The sequence below is a fragment of the Lissotriton vulgaris genome, chromosome 9, assembly GCF_964263255.1.
Source record: "Lissotriton vulgaris chromosome 9, aLisVul1.2, whole genome shotgun sequence".
Lineage (NCBI taxonomy): Eukaryota > Metazoa > Chordata > Amphibia > Caudata > Salamandridae > Lissotriton > Lissotriton vulgaris.
The window spans coordinates 324,653,868-324,673,547 of NC_141697.1; the positions used below are offsets into that span (position 1 = coordinate 324,653,868).

Here is a 19,680-nt window from a genome sequence, read left to right on the forward strand (position 1 = left end):
ATTCTTAACACAACGCAAACAATTATGTGATTTCAAATATTTTTTAAAATAAAGTAATCGTTACTTTTACACCCAACAGGGAAATGAGTGAAATTAATTGAGCATTTAAAATCCAAAGTTGGATCTAAAGTACTGTAGTTAAAAAGTGTCCACTAAATCACACTTCCTTTGGGTGTTGTCCAATATTGTAGTATTCTTATCCAGTATCATTGATACTAGATGAGAAAAGTTATGTCGTTTAGATAATGCACACTGAAAACCTAGCTGTCCCTTGGTGTAGTGATAACGTGTATTGTTATCACTAAACTCCATTGCCCTTGTGTGTCAGAAATAGGAAATGCTGAGTGGTCTCTGCTACAATTCATACATATGTCTATAGGTTGCACAATATTACTTCAAGAACTTTAGAATCTAACTAAACAAGTTATTTCAAAAAGACAAATATTAAGTATGAACACACTGTGTATGGCACAAACCGTCAGTTGTAATAATTTCACGTTGTGTAGTATTGGAAATGTGTGATATTTGGACATCAAACGTTAAGCAGTGAAATTACTGAAGCATGGCTACCTATATACTTATAAGTATTTGTACAGTCTTCCAGGGTCCAAAAAAGCCAGACCATGCTTTTACTAAACCCATTAATAAATAAATACGATTATTCTCACGTTTCATCCCCTCATACTTTGATTTGGACATTTGGACTGGTGAATATTTATGGTACTTCCAACACTCAACATAGTACCTTGAGTAACTGCATCTGAAATTCTTTTTTTTAAATTAATATCTTGGCCCGGATTGCATTACAAGTCAGACCTAACAGTGTAGATCTGTGCAGCAGGTACACTGAATATCTAAACAAATAAATGGAAATTAATTTATCAAGCACTTATTTAGGAATACTTGCACTCCTGTTTATATACATCTATTTAAACCTCTGTCATCTAAGTATTAAACTCTGTTCACAGGTTGGTCAATGGACCCTTGACTATACTGTAGTTTGCCTATTTGAGTTTCCATGAAGTCTTAGTTATACAGCCACTCTAATAGAACTCTTTGATTGGCAACCATACTCAGGTCTGGTTTCAAGTCCAGAGACAATTGTTCCACTTTTGGGTAGGTTTAACATATGTTTTAGAGTGTCCTATTTTCCTTTTGATATACTATAGTTCCATGTGTTGTATATTTTGGAGCACTTCTCTGTGTAATAGCTGAAAAGGAATTCGTTTTAATTAATCTGCTTTTGGGTACCACCATGAAGTTGCACAGTTTGTTTGGTGCAAAGCTCTGATCCCAGTTGCCTTTACAGTTGCTTAATATGGTTTTACAATTGGTGTATGTATATATATATATATATATATATATATATATATATATATATATATATATATACATATATATATATATATATATATATATATATATATATATACATATATATACATACACACACACACACACACACACACACACACACACACACACACACACACACACACACACACACACACACACACACACACACACACACACACACACACACACACACACACACACCCCCTCTCCCTCCCTCCCTCCCTCCACAAACGCCACCTCCAATCCCCAATCGGACCGGCAAGGCAGGAGACGGACCACCAAGTCAGTTCACAGGTATCACACACACACACACACACACCCTCTCCCTCCCTCCCTCCCTCCACAAACGCCACCTCCAATCCCCAATCGGACCGGCAAGGCAGGAGACGGACCACCAAGTCAGTTCACAGGTATCTCTTTATTGCATAGCCAGCTGGTAGAAGAGAGCAATACGCGTTTGGGGCTTCACTTGCAATGACCCAGAGTGTTTTTTCATTTTTATAATGCAGTGAGATCCGCCTCCCCCTCGCCATCAGTTAAATCACATGTCCATAGACATGGACAACATACTTTGACTTTGAAGAGCATCCAGTGCAAATACGCAAATAAGTTACACAAAATTAATAACTTAGCGGAATGTAAATAATTTAACATTTTAAATTAAAACCACTTTGATTGCGACATACTTGGATAAATCCAGGATAAATTCTATTGTATTTGGCGCTCATACATTAATATGTTGTAAAAATCATTTGGGTATAGGAGGGCGGATAAAATACAACGTGCAAATATTAATTCTATCGGATCAGTGTCTAAAATGTATGTGACGCAACAACTCGTGCAAGAGAGGACGATTGAAGGTGCTATAAAGTGCATGATAAAACAACCTGTGTATAGAATGCATAAATGCTTAATCTGACAATATAGATAAACATCTCTGTTTTGTCAATATTAAAGAAGCACTATAAAAACATTTCATACTGGTATAATAAATTATCATGTAAAAAAGTGAAAAACACCCTGTGTAAAAAAGTGCTAAAATTTAGTATCAAAAAGATTTTATAGTAAAATAATTAGTCTATATACACAATCAAAAGAAAGGGGGAGCGGGGGAAATATTGTAGATTGTAAATTTGTGGCTAACAAGGAACTTGACTAGCCACAGAGATTCATATCATAGAAACAAGAGATAAAGGTCAGGAATTCAAACAACTGAGTGCCTATCTAGGTAACAGGGAACCTGACTACCTAGGGGTGTATTAAAGTACATGTTATGCTGTTAAATGTCGGGGCTGTCATTACATGAATATATTTACAGAAAGTTGCGCAAGTCCTCTGTGTTGTTAAGCCCATTCGGCCATTTGCTGTCATATTCGAGGATCATTTTAGATTCCAACTGTCTGAGTTTAAGCTCTCTGTTGCCACCTCGCCTAAGTTTAGGGATTGATGCTACTACATAATAGGTTAGGCAATTTATATCCTTGTTGTGTGTGCTTTGAAAATGGCGAGCCACCGGATAAGCTGGGTCGGAGTGTAAAATAGCCCTGATGTGCTGCAGGATCCTGACGTGCACCTGTTGTTTTGGTCTGCCTATATAATTAAGGCCACAGGTGCACGTCAGGACATAAACTGCATATTCCGTTTTGCAGGTATGGTTGCCTACAATGGGAATTTCAGCAGACTTAAATGGAGTATTGTAATGAGTTTTATTCACTCCAAATTGACAAGCTCTACAATTGGAGCATTTCCTAAACCCCGCTGCAGGTTCTAGCCAACTAGTTTTTTGTTTAAGTTCTGGACTTCTTTGATCTAAAATTGCTCCCATACTTTGCGCTCTCCTAAAAGTCACTAGTGGTTTATTTGGGAGCATACATCCAAGTACATTATCTGTTAGAACCGTTGACCAGTTGCGATTAATAATCTGCCTAATTTTAGTTTCTTGATTGCTAAAGGCAGTAATGAATCTGGGACAACTTGTGGTGGTATTGTCTTCCATGGTTTCTACTACAGGATTGCTGATTGTGTTGTCTGGAAATAGGCTAACTCTTGTTCTTGTTTGTGCTTTAGCCAAAGCCTGATCAAACATACGGTCAGAGTAGCCTTGAGCTTTTAATCGAATTTTCAATTCCTTAACACATTTTTCAAAGTCTGACTGAGAGCTGCATATTCTTTTTAATCTTAAGATTTCACCAAAAGGTATACTGTTAATGGTGTGCTGTGGTTGGAGACTAGAGGCATGTAGGATTGTGTTGCCCGCTGTGGTTTTTCTGTGAAGGGTAGTCTGCACTCTTTTGTTGTCATCGATATTGATTGTGACATCCAAAAATTCCACCTGTTTGGTACTAATATGTGATGTAAATTTTAAGTTGAAAGCGTTGTCATTAATTTCATCAATAAACGAACACGCTTCTTTTTCATCACCTTGCCATAGTATAAAGATATCATCTATATAGCGCAAAAATGTAACAATTTTTTTCTTTTACCCATGCCTGATGTGTTACGTTACGAACCTGCTCCTCCCACCAGCCCACGTGTAAACACGCGTAGCTGGGGGAGAAGCAGGCTCCCATCGCCACACCCCTGAGTTGTCTCCATATCTCTTTTCCAAATGCAAAATAATTGTTATACAGACACCATTCCATTAGACTTAGAATCACCTTATTGTGCTCATAAAATTCAATTGGCCTTTGACCAAGAAAATGGGCTGCAGCATTTAAGCCACAAGAATGGGATATGCTGGTATAGAGTTGTTCAACGTCCAAAGTTATTAAAAGCATATCCTCCTGCCATTTCAAGTCCTCTATTTTCTTCAAAAAGTCACTAGTGTCTCTTACAAAACTGGGTAAACTACTCACCAAGCTTTGGAGGAAGAAATCAATATATTGACCAACTTTTTCTCCACTACTATTGATAGCGGAGACGATTGGTCTTCCGGGTGTGGGAGTAATGCCTTTATGGACTTTAGGTATCAAATAGAAGACCGGCAGGACTGGAAATTCATTATGCATGAATTTGTATTCGTCATTAGAAATGAGGCCTTCCCTACGCCATTTCTGTAGGAGCTTGTTTAAATTTTCATTGGCCTTCATATATTCTTTGTTGTTCGATTTGACATAACATGCATTGTCTTGTAGCTGTCTTTGTGCTTCTTTAGTGTAATCTACTTTCGGCCAGATTACAATATTACCTCCTTTATCTGCCGTTTTCACTATGATATCGCAGTTGGTATTTAACTTTTTTATAAGTTGGTGGTAATTGGCCCATTTTTGATTGAACGTAGTCCTCTTGTGCCTGTTGGTTTTCTTGTACAGTTCTTTGATTTCAGCAATGATGCAGTCCTGAAATACGTCAATTGTGTCTCTACTCATAAGTGGCACAAAGTCTGATTTACCTTTGAAGGGGGTTATACCCGCACCTTTTTGTGCCAAATTGATTTTTTCCAATCTTTTTTGTGTGCTGAGGTCAATGTCAGGACCCATTGGTTGAGAATTGGTTGCCTGATTTAAATCATGTAAGTCAAGAAGCACGGAAACATCTGCTGCCAAATTTTTGCGTACATCGCCTTGTGTGTTAATTTTTAGAAGACTGGTGTTATCAGTACTAGATTTAAGTTGCTGTAACGCAAAGAATTTCTTAAGTTTCAATTTCGTATATAACAGTAGACATCCACTCTCGTAGAAGCATACTTGAAATCCTGCTTTGGACAGAAATTTAAGCCACGTGTCAGTAATTGCTGTTCTGCTTTAGATAATATTACGTTAGAGAGGTTTATAATAGATCTTTCTTTTAGTACTTCCTCTTCTGCCATTGCTGGTTCTTTTTCTTTTTCTGTGCACCTTTGTTTTCGCTTACTCCGTCTTTTTTTTTTTTTTTTTATTCCTGCGTTGGTTGCCGCATTTCTTTGTCGCGGTCTTAATGTTGAGTGTCTTTCCGCCACTAAAAAATCAAGTTCCTCATCGAGATTGAGGATAGGCGTTGGTAGATGGATTGCCGCCGACTCATTACTGGTGTTGCTGGAACCGCTTGATAGGTAAACATAGTCAATACTAGAAACTTCATCATCTTGATTATTGGCTTCCCTTGTAGATGCTTGGGGAAGTTGTGCTTTATTTCCCTTGACAGTGTATTGTTGACGTTTGGTAGCATTGTATTTTCGCGCAAACGTAAAGATTTGGCCGTTTGCGTAGTCGGCTGCATCGCATGCAAACTTACTCAATTTCCTCGCTTTGATTTTTTCTTCATGTTTTTTTAATCTGTCAGTCATTGCTTCCTTTAGTTTTTTTGAAACGTCAGTTTCCGTTATTTTATCAATTTGTTCCTGAATCTTATCTATTGTTTTCAAAATCTCCTCTCTGTCGATGGCCGCATATTTTATTAAAATGAGTACCAAGTTCATAGAAGCTGCCAAGTTACTTTGGGCCCATTCTTTTAACATGTTTGGGTTCGGGTTTTCAAAGCTTGGTGCAAGCATTATTCTTAACCCTCTTGGCACGCGTTTAACATCAGCATATTTGGTGAGGGAATAGTGCTCCCACCATTTAGTTAGTTCTAAGCGCCTTTGTTTTTCGAGAGCCTTGTATAGTGTTTGAATGTTGGTGTCTGCCTGTGCCTCTACGTTCTTAGGTGTTTTACTCGAAATGCTGCCTGGAGTGGTGATTTGATTAAACTGTTCCTCCGCCTCCTCTTCCTTCGCACGGAACGCTTGCGCAGACATTCCTCCGTCCCAGCCGGCTTTTGTAAAGCAAATTAGGTGTGTGGGAACGCACCTGACTGTTCTCTCCACGTCGGTGTACATATCAATTGTCAATCCCACACCGGGGAAAATACCTCCCCACCTCTGCACTGCCTGTTATTTCAACTCACCGCGTCAAGATGACTGCAAACTTTAGTGGAGTCCTCTGACCCCACCGCTGATTGTCGTCTTCCACATACGCCTCCGTTGAGTTGCTTCCGGCTGCAAGAGGGGGCATCCGCTGTAGTTCCGGTCAGGGATTCCAAAAAACAAACCGCTTGAGGGCGGATGCCGCTTCTGGAGAGGGGGTCCGTGAACGGGAGCAAGCTGACTTCCATAATTTAGATGCGTGAAACTCCACAAACGCCACCTCCAATCCCCAATCGGACCGGCGAAGCAAGGCAGGAGACGGACCACCAAGTCAGTTCACAGGTATCTCTTTATTGCATAGCCAGCTGGTAGAAGAGAGCAATACGCGTTTGGGGCTTCACAAGCCCTTGTTCACTTGCAATGACACAGAGTGTTTTTTTCATTTTTATAATGCAGTGAGATCCGCCTCCCCCTCGCCATCAGTTAAATCACATGTCGATAGACATGGACAACATACATTGATTTTGAAGAGCATCCAGTGCAAATACGCAAATAAGTTACACAAAATCAATAACTTAGCGGAATGTAAATAATTTAACATTTTAAATTAAAACCACTTTGATTGTGTGTGTGTGTATATATATATATATATATATATATATATAATATATATATATAACCAGGTTTATTTAGTTTTTAAGCAATTGTAACAAACAAGATGTGCAATGTAAAACACCACAGCTCAGAGTCTTATACATTGTTTCCTTAAACACATTTCTGATTTAAGCATCAATAAGCATTGAACCCTTATTTGGCTCACCCTTTCCCCCAAAAGTTCGTGTATTTCTGTGGGCAATCCTGTGCCGCATATATAGGCTGACCTAGAGTCTATTTTGCAGAGCACTTCATTTGTAGGTATTTTATGCTATGATTGTTTGACAATAAGAATATATTTGTTGGTATTGTAGATCCCAACAGTCAGAAGTCAACCGATGCCATCATTTTTGAGAGCAGTATGCCCTCGAATAAGAACGTCTCTGCCAGCAGTGAAGATGGAATTCCTGATGATCCAGGCCTTTCCATCTCTCGGACCCGAGTTGAATGTCTCGATCCTCGTGTATCTACCAGCTCTCTTGGGCAGGGTACCTCTTATGTCAGGTAAGACAGCAAGCGATCCAAATGTCAAAGTAATGACCCACACACAAAAATATAAAACATTTTTCAAACGTGAAGGGCCTCTACTGCAAAAGAAAGTTTGATTTAAACTTGTGGCTTGTTTCCACCAAACTGAGTTCTGAGTAGGAAGTCTAGAATGTGTAGAGACCGTAATAAATCGGAGACCTACTTGGAGAAAAGAGCTTTGTATATGATGAACACAATGTTTGTTACCCATGTATGCAGCTTTTACCCACCACTGATGGTGCTGCTAAGAAGATGATATAAGTTCATTTCCGTGATGGAGATTTCTCCTTGATGGGAACAACAGAACTTTGTAGTCATGTGGGAACAAAGAGGTCTGATAAGAGATTGATGGACATTGACAGGTCTGCTCTAATTGCTTAGACAGTGTCTGCTGCTAAAGTAAGCAACCATATTGACCCTATGATCGTCATATACTATCTCTTCTATTAACTCAGATATAGAGATTTGGCGTTTCCTCTGTTATTGAACTATTACACCAGGGTGGCTTTCTTCGAACTGTCCTAATAATGTTACTCTGCATGTCTTCATCTCAGATATCTCAGTTTAAATTATTTTGTAATGTCAGATGTTGTTGTTCATACCTCATTTCACCTTCATCTGATGTCTTGCGATCAGACACAACTCCACTTTTTTGACAATTGTACCTTAGTGCGCGCAAAGCTATTAGAAGAAGTGAAAAACTAAAATTTTACTGGCCCTCCCTTATAAAGAGTAAAAACCTAGACGCAATCTTGAGTAAGTCTGGAACTCCCAAAACACAGTCCTCTTCCAGGGAGACGGCAACACATTTCAGAAGACAAGAAACTCAGATAGTACAAAATTAAGAGGTACTCCTGTTCCTAAATAATTTTGCAGGGGACAGGCACAGTCAGCACTGCTTCTAGACTTAAGAATAATTCTGCTCTTCTTCACACTTGGTATGCCCTCTCCTTCCTCACATTGAGGCCTTTCATATGGTGTGTTTGACATTTTCCAAACTGTGGTATCAGAACCATCTGACATTCCTGTGCTGTCAAGTTTGCTTTCTTTCCTGTAGTAGATCTATGCTTGTGACTTGTACAATGAATTGGGATTACATGCAGTCTAATTTCCATGCCCACTGGGCCTCATAGCATTGGATCTTCTCTAACACCTCAATCAAAGCTAAGAAAGAGACATTGTTAGACCTGGCATCCCCCTAACCTTTTCCCTTAAGGCCTCCAGTTTTTGCTGACTTTGTATTTGCTGGCCATTGGTCTTTGCACACTTTACCACTGCTATCTTGTGCTAAAGTGCTTGTGTTCTCTCCATTAAACATGTTAGATTGGCTTATACCCAATTGGCATATTAAATTTACTTGTAAGCCCATAGGCCTGTCAATTAGATATTACTAGTGGGCCTACAGTGCTTAAGGAGCTTTTTAAAGAATGTTTTAGGTCTGCCATTGCAGCCTCTGTGTATGTGCAGTTTTAAACTACCTTTTGATCTGGTGAAATAAAACTCTTACCAGGCCCAAACCTTCGTTTTAAAATATATATATATATATACATATCACCCCTACAGTAGGCCCTGGACAGCCTAAAGGGCAGGGTGCAATGTATTTAAAAAGTAGGCAGGTACTTTTAAGTTTTACATGCCCTGGTGGTGAAAACTTCAAAATAATTATTCTCCACTGCAAAGCCTAGCTCTCCCATAGGATAACATTGGAGTTACCTTATCACATGTTATAAGTGTATTATCAAATGGGAACAGGTAACCAGTTTGTGTTTGGTGTCCCCGGAATTGTAATTAAACATCCTAAATTATGGTTGGATTTTAAATTACAATTTTGAAAGTGCCAAATTAAGAAAGTGAGCATTTTCTTGCCTTAGCCATTTGGTGCCTGCAGCCTGTCTCTGGGTCACATGACAGGGTGTAGTGGGAGCTTAGGTGTGACTGGATGGATAATCACTGGCAGAATGGGAGTAAGGAGTTGGACCCAGCCCCATTTTCACTTGGAATCCCTTTTTAGATCCAAACTGAAAACATACCTGTTCTCCTGCTACTAGTCGCCTTGATCACTGACGCTGCTGTCCACAGCGCCGGGACACCCCCGGCGGGGGTAGCCGTGCGCTTAATCAAGTTCCATAAACATAAACATAAACTTGAGTAGGCTGTGTCTTGTTGCTACAGAAAGGGCTGCATACCTGCTGTGGTTAGTCTGGAACCAGGACCAGGGCATTGCTCCTGTGTTCTTCAAAGGTATGCCTCTGAAAGCTTCCTCCCACCTCAAAGGCACCGCTGGGTATACATACTGGACCTAAGACACCTACTCTTCTTTACACTGTGGATACTCTGGCAGAAAGAGGCACAACTGTGCTGCTACCAGGACTGCCACTCTGCTGTACTGATGCCCTGCTTAGCTGACCTGCTGCCCTCTTACCTGGGTGAGAAGTACTGGACCTGCATGTCTTGAACCCGGAAACCAGAGTGACTCCACAGGCTAGTTGGCTGGCCTTCTGCTGTGAAGCCTTAGGGACCTAAAAGGCTTCCAACAACCTTGCATGCACCTGGACTCTGCCATCTCTGAGTCTACCCTGCCAAGTGGTGTCACCCCAGTTCTGGGCACTTGGAAGTGAGATAAATGTGCTGTGTCAGACTTTGTGGGTACAGCAGAACTGATGCATCATGTCTGCTGCTCTGCGCACTGCATAGCAGCAGACGATGCATCCTTAGCTCAGGCCCTCGTATCCCTCATCAACGGCAGCCTCGGCGATGGTGACAAACTCCATAACGCAGCCTCGCAGCTCCTTGGAAATGACGCACTGCCTGACTGTGCACTGCATCCCTGATGCTGGACTTCGCATCACAAGCCCCATCAACAGGATTCTCAACCATGATGCAGGCCTTTGCATCGCAGCCTAGCTGCATCTCAGAACCGATGCATTGCTTCGGCTATGCGACCCATCTTCGACACAGATCCTCACATTGCTCTGTAACCCCATATTTAAGGTACTTTGCTCCGCTGACCTAATTGGGTCGCTGTAGTCTGTCTGCACTCCATAGTGATCAGCTTGAACTTGTGACTTTGTTCCTGTCCGGCGCGACCATATATCCACAGTTTGCGCTTTGTGCTTTTGGGCTCTATTTTTTACTAAAATCTTTAAAATTGCATATTTTCTGTTAAACTGTCTGTATCTTTGCCGTTTTGGTCTTGTTTCATATGTTAAACAAAAAGTTATATTTTTCTAACATTGTGTGGGATGCTTTTAGTGTGGTGTTTACACTTAATAATTGTTTAAAGTGTTGCACAAAAACTTTGAACATTGCCTCGAAGTTAAGCCTGACTGCTCTGTGCCCAGATACCTAAGGATTGAGCACAAATTAATTTAAGGATGGTTTGTGGCTCTTCCTGAAAAGGATTCTTGTTGCTGCTTGGCCAAGGTTCACACCTCAGTCACCCAACAACCCAATTTCTTACAGGTGTTCACCTAACAATAGGTCAGCTTGTATGTGCTTGCACTATGAACCAGTAGCGGCTGGTACAAAAACTGGGATGGCAGGAGTGAAAAAATAAATATGAACAATAGTAACTTAACTGTAATCTGTGGTTCTCCAGTATTGATGTCTTTCATAGATTCACATGCCTGAATCATTCCCCGTCGTCGGAGTGGGAGTCCCACGGTACATAAAAAAGCAATAATATGCCATAATAACATAGAAAAAACATGTTAATAACCAACTAGGAAGTAAAGTAGCCCAAGCTACAGGACAAAAAACTTCCACACTCATGACTATCCTAGTCATTTAGTATAGCCCAAACTGCAGCCAATCAGGCGACAGGACCCACCAGAAAGTTCTCCCCAGAGGCTCAGGCTCTCAGATTTTCTCGCACAGGAGTGATGGTAAACAATGTAGCCTATGAGCCTCTGAGAGGAGGTGGGCGGGTTGCATGTGAATCTATGAACGACACCAATACTGGAGAACCACAGATTACAGGTAAGTAACTATTGTTCTTCTCCAGTATTGGGGTGTCTTTCATAGATTCACATGCCTGAATCAGAGTAGATAGCAGTATATACCCATGCATGGAAGACGCTATTTGTAGCATACGTCTGTACATATGAAAAAACACATTGTAATAAATGTCTCATTTCTAAAAGCATGACATTTGCAGTTACATGAGAATGTACATAATAATAGGCATGAATAAGCGTCTGAAAAGCAGTAAGAGGAGAAGGGAAACAGAGGCTCACCTTATCTGAAAAGATTTCGTATAACTGCTTGACCCACTGAAGTATCAGTCTCGCTGGCTGCATCCAAACAATAGTGCTTGGTGAAAGTATGCCTGCTGGACCAGGTTGCTGCTCTGCAGATCTGTTGTAGAGGAACTCCAGCAAAAAGAGCAGTCGAGGAAGAAACAGCTCTTGTAGAATGAGCCCTTGGAGTTTCCTGTAAAGGCTTTCCTGCTTGTATATGGCAAAAGTCAATAGCCGCAGAGATCCATCTAGCTATTGTTTGTTTAGACACTGCATGGCCTTGTCAAATCTTCCCATAAGCGACAAACAATTGATCGGATTTGCGTATTGCAGAGGTCCTTTGTAAATAGAACTTTAAACACCTCTTGAGGTCAAGTGTATGCAATGCCCTCTCCGCAGGGGATTGCGGGTTAGGAAAGAATTTTCTTAAGATGACTGGCTCGTTCAGGTGAAAGTCTGAAGGCACCTTAGGCATACATTTTGGGTTCGTGCGGAGCACTCCTGAATTAGATGTGAACTGTAAGTAAGGTGGATGGACAGTGAAAGCCTGGACATCACTGACTCTTCTAGATGAAGTCAAAGCTAACAAAAGAGACACTTACCATGTAAGAAATTTTAAATCCACTCTGTGAATTGGATCAAAAGGGTGGCGCCTGAGCTGCGCTAACATTATATTGAGATGCCATGATGGAGGTGGATGACATACCGGAGGAAACATTCTGAAAAGTCCTTTAAAGAACTGCTGTATTATTCTTGAAGAGTAAAGCGAAGTGGACCCATCCTGACGATACCTTGAAATGGCTGCTAGGAAAACCTTTAGCGTTGCGTGAGATGAACCTGATCTTGCCAGGTGTAAGAAAAAAGGCAATATCTGATCCGGCCTTGCTTGAAAAGGATGAATCCCAGCCGAGTAACACCAGATACAGAATCTTTTACATTAAAGTCTCTACGTCTTTATCGTAGCAGGTGCTCTTGCTTTGGCTAATTCCTTCTTAGAATCTGCAGGGATATTCAGATGGGCGAATTCAAGGTATTCGGGCGCCAAGCCGCTAATTTCAGAGAAGCCGGGTCCGGATGGTAAATCGGACCATCCTGAATGGAGAGAAGATTCGGTATTGGTTGAAACTGAATTGGTTCGCACTCCGATAGGAGAAGGCGCTCTGTGAACCAGTATTGGTGAGGCACCTGGGGGCGATGAGAATCGGGCAGCACGGTTCTTTCTTCATCTTCCGGAGAACTCTGGGAACCAACGGTATCGGAGGAAAGGCGTAAGCATATATTTGAGACCAGTTGATCGAAAGTGCATTCCCCTGAGAGTCCTTGTGGGGATGCCAGCTTGCAAAGAACAGGCATTTGCTGTTCTCCTTTGGCGCAAAGCGGTCTAGATCTGGATGACCCCACTGTTGAAAAATCTGATCCACCGTTGGTTGATGAAGTTCCCATTCGTGTGTGGACACCATTGATCTGTTGAGGGTTTCCGCAAGAACGTTTGCAGTTCCCGCTACATGGACAGCCAAAAGATTGATTCTGTGTCGTATTGCCCATGCCCATATTTCCTAGGCTTCTTGAGACAGACTAACTGACCGGGTTCCTCCCTGCTTGTTCAAATAATGCATGCTTGTAGTATTGTCTGTTTGAACCAATACCGTGGCCCCTTGAATGATTGCGCGAAATTACTTGAGGGCTAGGAAGATGGCTCTCAACTCCAACAGATTGATGTGCCAGACCTTCTGTTAAGGGCTCCATCTCCCGCTGACCGTCAGCCCTTGAAGATGTTCTCCCCAACCCTCGAGGGATGCGTCTGTACTGGAGCCAGGACCTTCGTAAACACCCTGGGCGCTGAACGCAGCCCAAAAGGGAGGACCTTGAATTGGAAATCCCTGCCAGCCACTCTGAAACGCAGGAACATCCTGTGACGGGGTAAAATGGGAATGTGGAAATACAAAGGGGGGTGGGAGAGCCGCGAACATGTCCTTGCCGGATTACCCCATTGCCTCATGGTCATTGTAGTTCAGTTTTCATCATTTTAGTTCAAGGTTCTCAAAAATGTTCAAAATGTTCGTGGCCAGTGCCCGTATATTCTCAAATCATATCCCTAGACACGTGTTTCTGGTTAAATACCTTAATCAGTAGGGAAACATATATTCAGGAGTTGCTTGACATGCCACCGTCGTCTTCTCAGGATTATTACCACTCCCGGTGTGCACGGACGTTCTCCCAGTGCTAGTCAGCTCGTGGCTCCCGGGAGCCATTTACATAATACAAAGGGGGGTGGGAGAGCCGCGAACATGTCCTTGCCGGATTACCCCATTGCCTCATGGTCATTGTAGTTCAGTTTTCATCCTTTTTGGTTTAAGGTTCTCAAAAATGTTCAAAATGTTCGTGGCCAGTGCCCGTATATTCTCAAATCATATCCCTAGACACGTGTTTCTGGTTAAATACCTTCATCAGTAGGGAAAAATGTATTCAGGAGTTGCTTGACATGCCACCGTCGTCTTCTCAGGATTATTACCACTCCCGGTGTGCACGGACGTTCTCCCAGAGCTCGTCAGCTTGTGGCTCACGGGAGCCATTTACATAATACAAAGGGGGGTGGGAGAGCCGCGAACATGTCCTTGCCGGATTACCCCATTGCCTCATGGTCCTTGTAGTTCAGTTTTCATCATTTTAGTTCAAGGTTCTCAAAAATGTTCAAAATGTTCGTGGCCAGTGCCCGTATATTCTCAAATCATATCCCTAGACACGTGTTTCTGGTTAAATACCTTCATCAGTAGGGAAAAATATATTCAGGAGTTGCTTGACATGCCACCGTCGTCTTCTCAGGATTATTACCACTCCCGGTGTGCACGGACGTTCTCCCAGAGCTCGTCCGCTCCCCCTTTTGAACTTTGTAAAATGGCTCCCGTGAGCCAAACGCTGACGAGCACTGTGAGATGCCTGCACACCGGGAGCGGTGATTGACCTCAGGAGATGACGGTGGCATGTCGAGCAACCTCTGAAAATATTTTCCCTACTGATGAAGGTATTAAACCAGAAACACGTGTCTAGGGATATGATTTAAGAAAATACGGGCACTGGCCATGAACTCTTTTGCGATCCTCGAACTAAACGAAGAATAATGAACTGCAATGACCATGAGGCAATGGGGTAATCCGGCAGTGACATGTTCGAGGCTCTCCCAACCCCCTTTTGAATGTGGAAATACACATCTTGAAGGTCCAAGATGGCCATGTACTCTCCCGCCGAAAGAATATGCAGTATTTCTTGGAGCGATAGCATCAGAAACGTTAGCTTTTTCAAGTACTTGTTGAGGGCACGAAGATCCAGAATTGGACGCCATTCCCCCGATTTCTTCTTTATTAGAAAGAATCTGGAATAGAATCCTGTTCCTCTCTGAAGCAGAGGGACTTTTTCGATTGCTCCTTTTTTAACATCAGATTGATCTGGGAAAACAACTCTTTGAGATGAGCTGGAGGTGGGCCCTTTGGGGGAACATTTGGAGGGAACTTTTCAAATTCGAGGGCATGGCCCTTGGACATAATGTCCAAGACCCATCTGTCCGACGTTATTGTGGACCATTTTGTGTAGAATTTTGAGATCTTTCCTCCAATTTGTATGTGGGAATGCGGCATAGAGGTGGCAGGTGACGAAACTCATTGTCTTTTATTTGAATCCTTTCCGCAGTAGGCAGGCTTTTTTTTATTTTGGGAATAATATGTGTTGCTGGAAAAGTTGGGATTGGTAACGTTGATTCCCTTGTCTGTAGGAAGATTGGTGATTATAACCTCCTCGTAGTGGAAGATCCACGTCCTCTTGCACCCTGAAAGGGCGGCCTCCGAAATTGTAAGCTGCCCAGGGACCTGGCTGTTTCCGTGTCATTTTTGATTGTTTGCAAGGATTCCTCTACCTGCCGGCCAAACAAAATTCTCCATCGAAAGGCATGTCCAACACCTTAGCTTGCACCTCCTGGCGGAACAAAGTCGCTTTTAGCCAGCCTTGCCTGCCCAGGACTGCAGTCCCGCTAACTGTCTGGATCCAGTCGAAGCCACATCAACTACAGAATCAATTATCTCAGCAGAGATTCTCTCACCCTCTTGCAGTATTTTCAGAGCTTATGCTTTGGAAGGTTCTGGAAGCATGTTGATATATGGCGAGATGTCAGACCACATTTCACTGTCATATCTGCCCAGAATGGCCACAGATTTGTCAGCCCGGACTGTAGTTGCTGCCATTGTAGACGCACGCTTTCCAATAGCATCCAGACGCCTGCCTTCTCTATCTGGTGGGGCTGCGATTGGGGAGGAAGGATTCCATTGATCGCTTCTGTGCAGCTTGTATGATCACCGAATCTAACTTCGGATGTCTTATAAGGCAAGCTGGGGACTTTTCCGGAGCCTTATATTTTTTTTCTATTCTCTGCAGTACTGGAGGGATAGATGCAGGAGTAGACATCACCTTAATCCCCTCTTTCCAGGTGAAATCAATAATTGGTATTGACTTAGTCTGCTTCCTTGGCTGATCCTTGAAATCATAGAGGAAGCATTCCTGTTGTGTAGTCTCCATCTGAATGTGGAAACGTTGCGTTGCTCTTTCCATAAGAAGATGGATTCCTCCAACATCCACTGGTGGTGAATCTGCGGTAACCGGAGGTGAAGGAGAAGGTGTTTGGACCTGATAATCGTCCCACTCTGACAACAAGGATCTATCGTCAACTTCACCTTCCTCTCTTTCTTCTTCGTCAGAAGATTGGTGTTCTTCAGGGTGATGGGAAACTACAGGCGGAGGAGGCCCTGGAGACCTGAAATCAGACATGGACGTTTGCACCACAGGCGTAGGAGGCACAGAATCCGCTGACTCAGAAGGTGGAAAACGCTTGTAATAGTCATTCAGCATTTGCTGTAGATTAGTTAGCAATGCTACCGGCATCTGTGCTGTGGGGACACTAATAATGGGTGATGTTACATGCTCAGGCGAAGATTGGCTATCTTGATCGTCCTCCTCTTGATACTTGATGTGCAATTCCGAAGGACTTGTTGCTGTTCCAAACCTCTCATCTAGTTCAGTATCTTCCTCACTACCAGAGTCCAGCAACTTGTCAGGGACTTGTAAAGGAACTGTTTTAGGTGGCAGGTGTAATGGAGATGAAGGCTCTAGTCCAGAATCGCGGCTCTGAAGCAAGGAAGGATTCGGCGTTGATGTAAAAGCTGTAGAAGGTGACCAAACCTGCATGGTGGTACATGTAGACAGCTGCGGCATCGATGGAGGCACCATCAACGGGCTCGTCGACGGGCGCTTGGATCCTGACGATGATAAGGTCGTCGTCGACGATAAAGTGGTCTTCGTCGACGAGGAAGGTTTCGTCTAGTCAACGACGGTGTAGGTGTCGCGACAACAGGATGGTCGTCGATGACGATGGAACAACCGTCGACGGTGGCGTCGACGATGAAACTATCGTCGACGGAATCTTCTTAAGCTTGGCCGTCGACTGGGCGCTGACGATGGCAGATGAAGATTCTCTCGTCGATGAGATAGGCTTGACAGAGACAAAGACCAACGTTGACGGAGAAGACTCTGTCGACATTATCATCTCTTGTTTAGGCGAAGAGAAAGTTACCGTAGACGTAGATGTTGCGTCGACGGAAATCTTCGTCGACGAAGGAGTCGTCGACGGCGTCGTTGACGACAGGGTCTTATTCTGAGGTAAAGTCTTCTCGGAAGCTGATTTTTTAGGTAAATTTTTGGTCTCCCTTCTCGGGGGTGTGGCTGGCAAAGGTTTGCCCATAGCAGGGGGAGTAGCTTTGGAAGTAGAAGGCCTCTCAGACCCCTTTGAAGATTGTTGCTTCTTCACAATCTCGGCCCAGGAGAAGATAACACCTCTTCAGCAGCTCTCTTCCTAGAAGCTGTAGTAGACCCAGGGGCAATACTGCCTACCTCAGAACCAGGAGTATCGTGATCCTTGAGCTTTTGTAGCCACAAAATCAAGCGGCCCTCCCTGTCCCTGAGGGTCTTCTGAGGGAAGGTCCTACAAATCTTGCAGTCCTTCACCTGATGGTCCGGGTACAGGCAGTAGATGCACATTTTGTGGGGATCTTCCTTGAAAAGCCGGAGCTTACCACAAGAGTCACAAGGCCTGAATAAAGATTTCTTAGAGGAAGACATCCTAAAATCCAGGATTTTGAAGAAAAAACAGAAGTTCTGAGCAGAGCTCAGGGAGACACCCTTCACACGATGTGCGGTAGAAAATCTCAGAGCCTGAGCCTCTGGGGAAAACTTTCTGGTGGGTGCGTTTGCCTGAATGGCTGCAGTTTAGGCTATACAAAATGACTAGGATAGTGTTAACAAATTGACCAACTTCCACGGGAACGAAGAAGAATCCCTCCACCTCCAGGACACAGAAGCAAGAATGCGATATGAAACACACTCCTGTCTACTGTCCCCTAAATGTATGAGGGAATAACCCAAGGAGTGTCCACCACTATCCTCATACGAGGGGGTCAGCTTGCAGTAGGAGGAGTCTCAGGTGGTGGTCCAGGCTAGGAAACAAAACCAGGTTGCACTATGTAATATACACTCTATCTAGATATTGCTGCAACATTTAAAACATTGACATGCGTGGTTGTACCAGGTATTCTTACCCCAACTGAAGGTCAGGATCACCTTAACGATGAGTTCAGTGAAGAGGGAATTCAGAAGACCCAAATAACAGGCCAGGAAGAACAGAACTCACGAAGGACTCACACACCAGACACACAAAAGAAAAAACAATATAAGGAGTGAGGTATACCGACCGGCTGTGTAGGGGTCAGAACAGCGGAGCAGTAACACGCTCAGGAGGAGAGTCACCCAGCCCCGAGGGACGACCAGGGGGGAGCGCTCTCTCCCAGAAGGTAACAAATACAATGAGGAGAAATAAAGGTTGCTTAGTGCCACAAAGCTGGAGGGTAAAGAAATGAGTCGAGCAGGACGCCCGCAAAATGCGTGAGGAAAGGTAGGGAAACAGCCAAAGCTTGCTCGAGCGATAACAGAGAAATGCCGAAGACCGGCAAGAACTTTCTCACTGCGCACAAGGAAAGCGGGACACTGCAGGAAGGGACGGCAGCTAGATGCAGGCAGGATAATCTCCAAGAACGCCTGGAGGGATCTGTAGCACGCCACGGAGGACGCAATCAGGAACCAGGAAATGGAGAGGGGGGCGTGGTACCGGAACAGTAAGCCAAGCAACGGCTACGTTCCGCCGCGCCTCTTTTACTCGCGCTAGGGAGCGTCAACAAATGCAAGGAAAATTATGGTTAGGGCTATGGGCTAAATACCGGAATTTCTGCAATCCCACATGTCAAGGTTTCTAATTCCTAACAGATAGTCATGAGTGTGGAAGTTTTTTCTCCTGGAGCTTGGGCTACTTTACTTCCTGGTTGGTTATTACCAGGTTTTTTCTATGTTATGGCATATTATTGCTTTTTTATGTACTGTGGGACTCCCACTCCGACGATGGGGAATGATTCAGGCGTGTGAATCTATGAAGGACACCCCAATACTGGAGAATAATACTTAACTGTGCATACCGTCGTCTCCTTTCCAAGCACACAGGCTCCTCTACCTGAGCCAATCACAACGCTGCCGCCACAAGCATGACAACAGCGTTGTGGTTATTCTGAGCGGCCTGGTTCGGCTCTCAGAGAGGGAGTTGGGAGTCTGTGCATGTTCTTCACCCATGCTGTGCAATACAGCCAGGTGGAGAACATGTTAAGTGCACATGACTGTTTGGTCAGCCCAAGGCAGCTAGCCAAACAGTCATATGCAATTAAGTGCACATATTTCCTACTCTCCCTGCTCTGATAGCTCAGTCCTGCCCTACCCTAACTTGGTTCAATATGAAATATAGAATGATAATAACATTGTGCAATTATCATTTTCTTTTTTGCACTGCTGAAAAGCAGTGGGGCGACACTCCTCCACCTTTTCGGAGAAGCTGCTGCTGCCATAAACACAGACATACTCCGCACGTTAGCCTTGACCAGTCATAGGAGGGAGGTGTGTTCCAAGATGCTTCAAGACATATTTGTGGTATGGGCATGGCCACAA

General features: G+C 43.4%; 1 protein-coding gene across 2 annotated transcripts in view; it reads left to right on the top strand.

Moving 5' to 3' along the window:
- ZC3H14 (zinc finger CCCH-type containing 14) overlaps positions 1–19,680 on the top strand; it is a 355,429-nt gene that overhangs the window by 86,503 nt on the left and 249,246 nt on the right. For both annotated transcript variants that reach the window (XM_086937625.1, XM_086937624.1), the window contains exon 5: positions 7,147–7,336. In XM_086937625.1, coding sequence (XP_086793751.1) covers positions 7,147–7,336 — 190 coding nt within the window. The remainder of the gene's footprint in view (positions 1–7,146; positions 7,337–19,680) is intronic.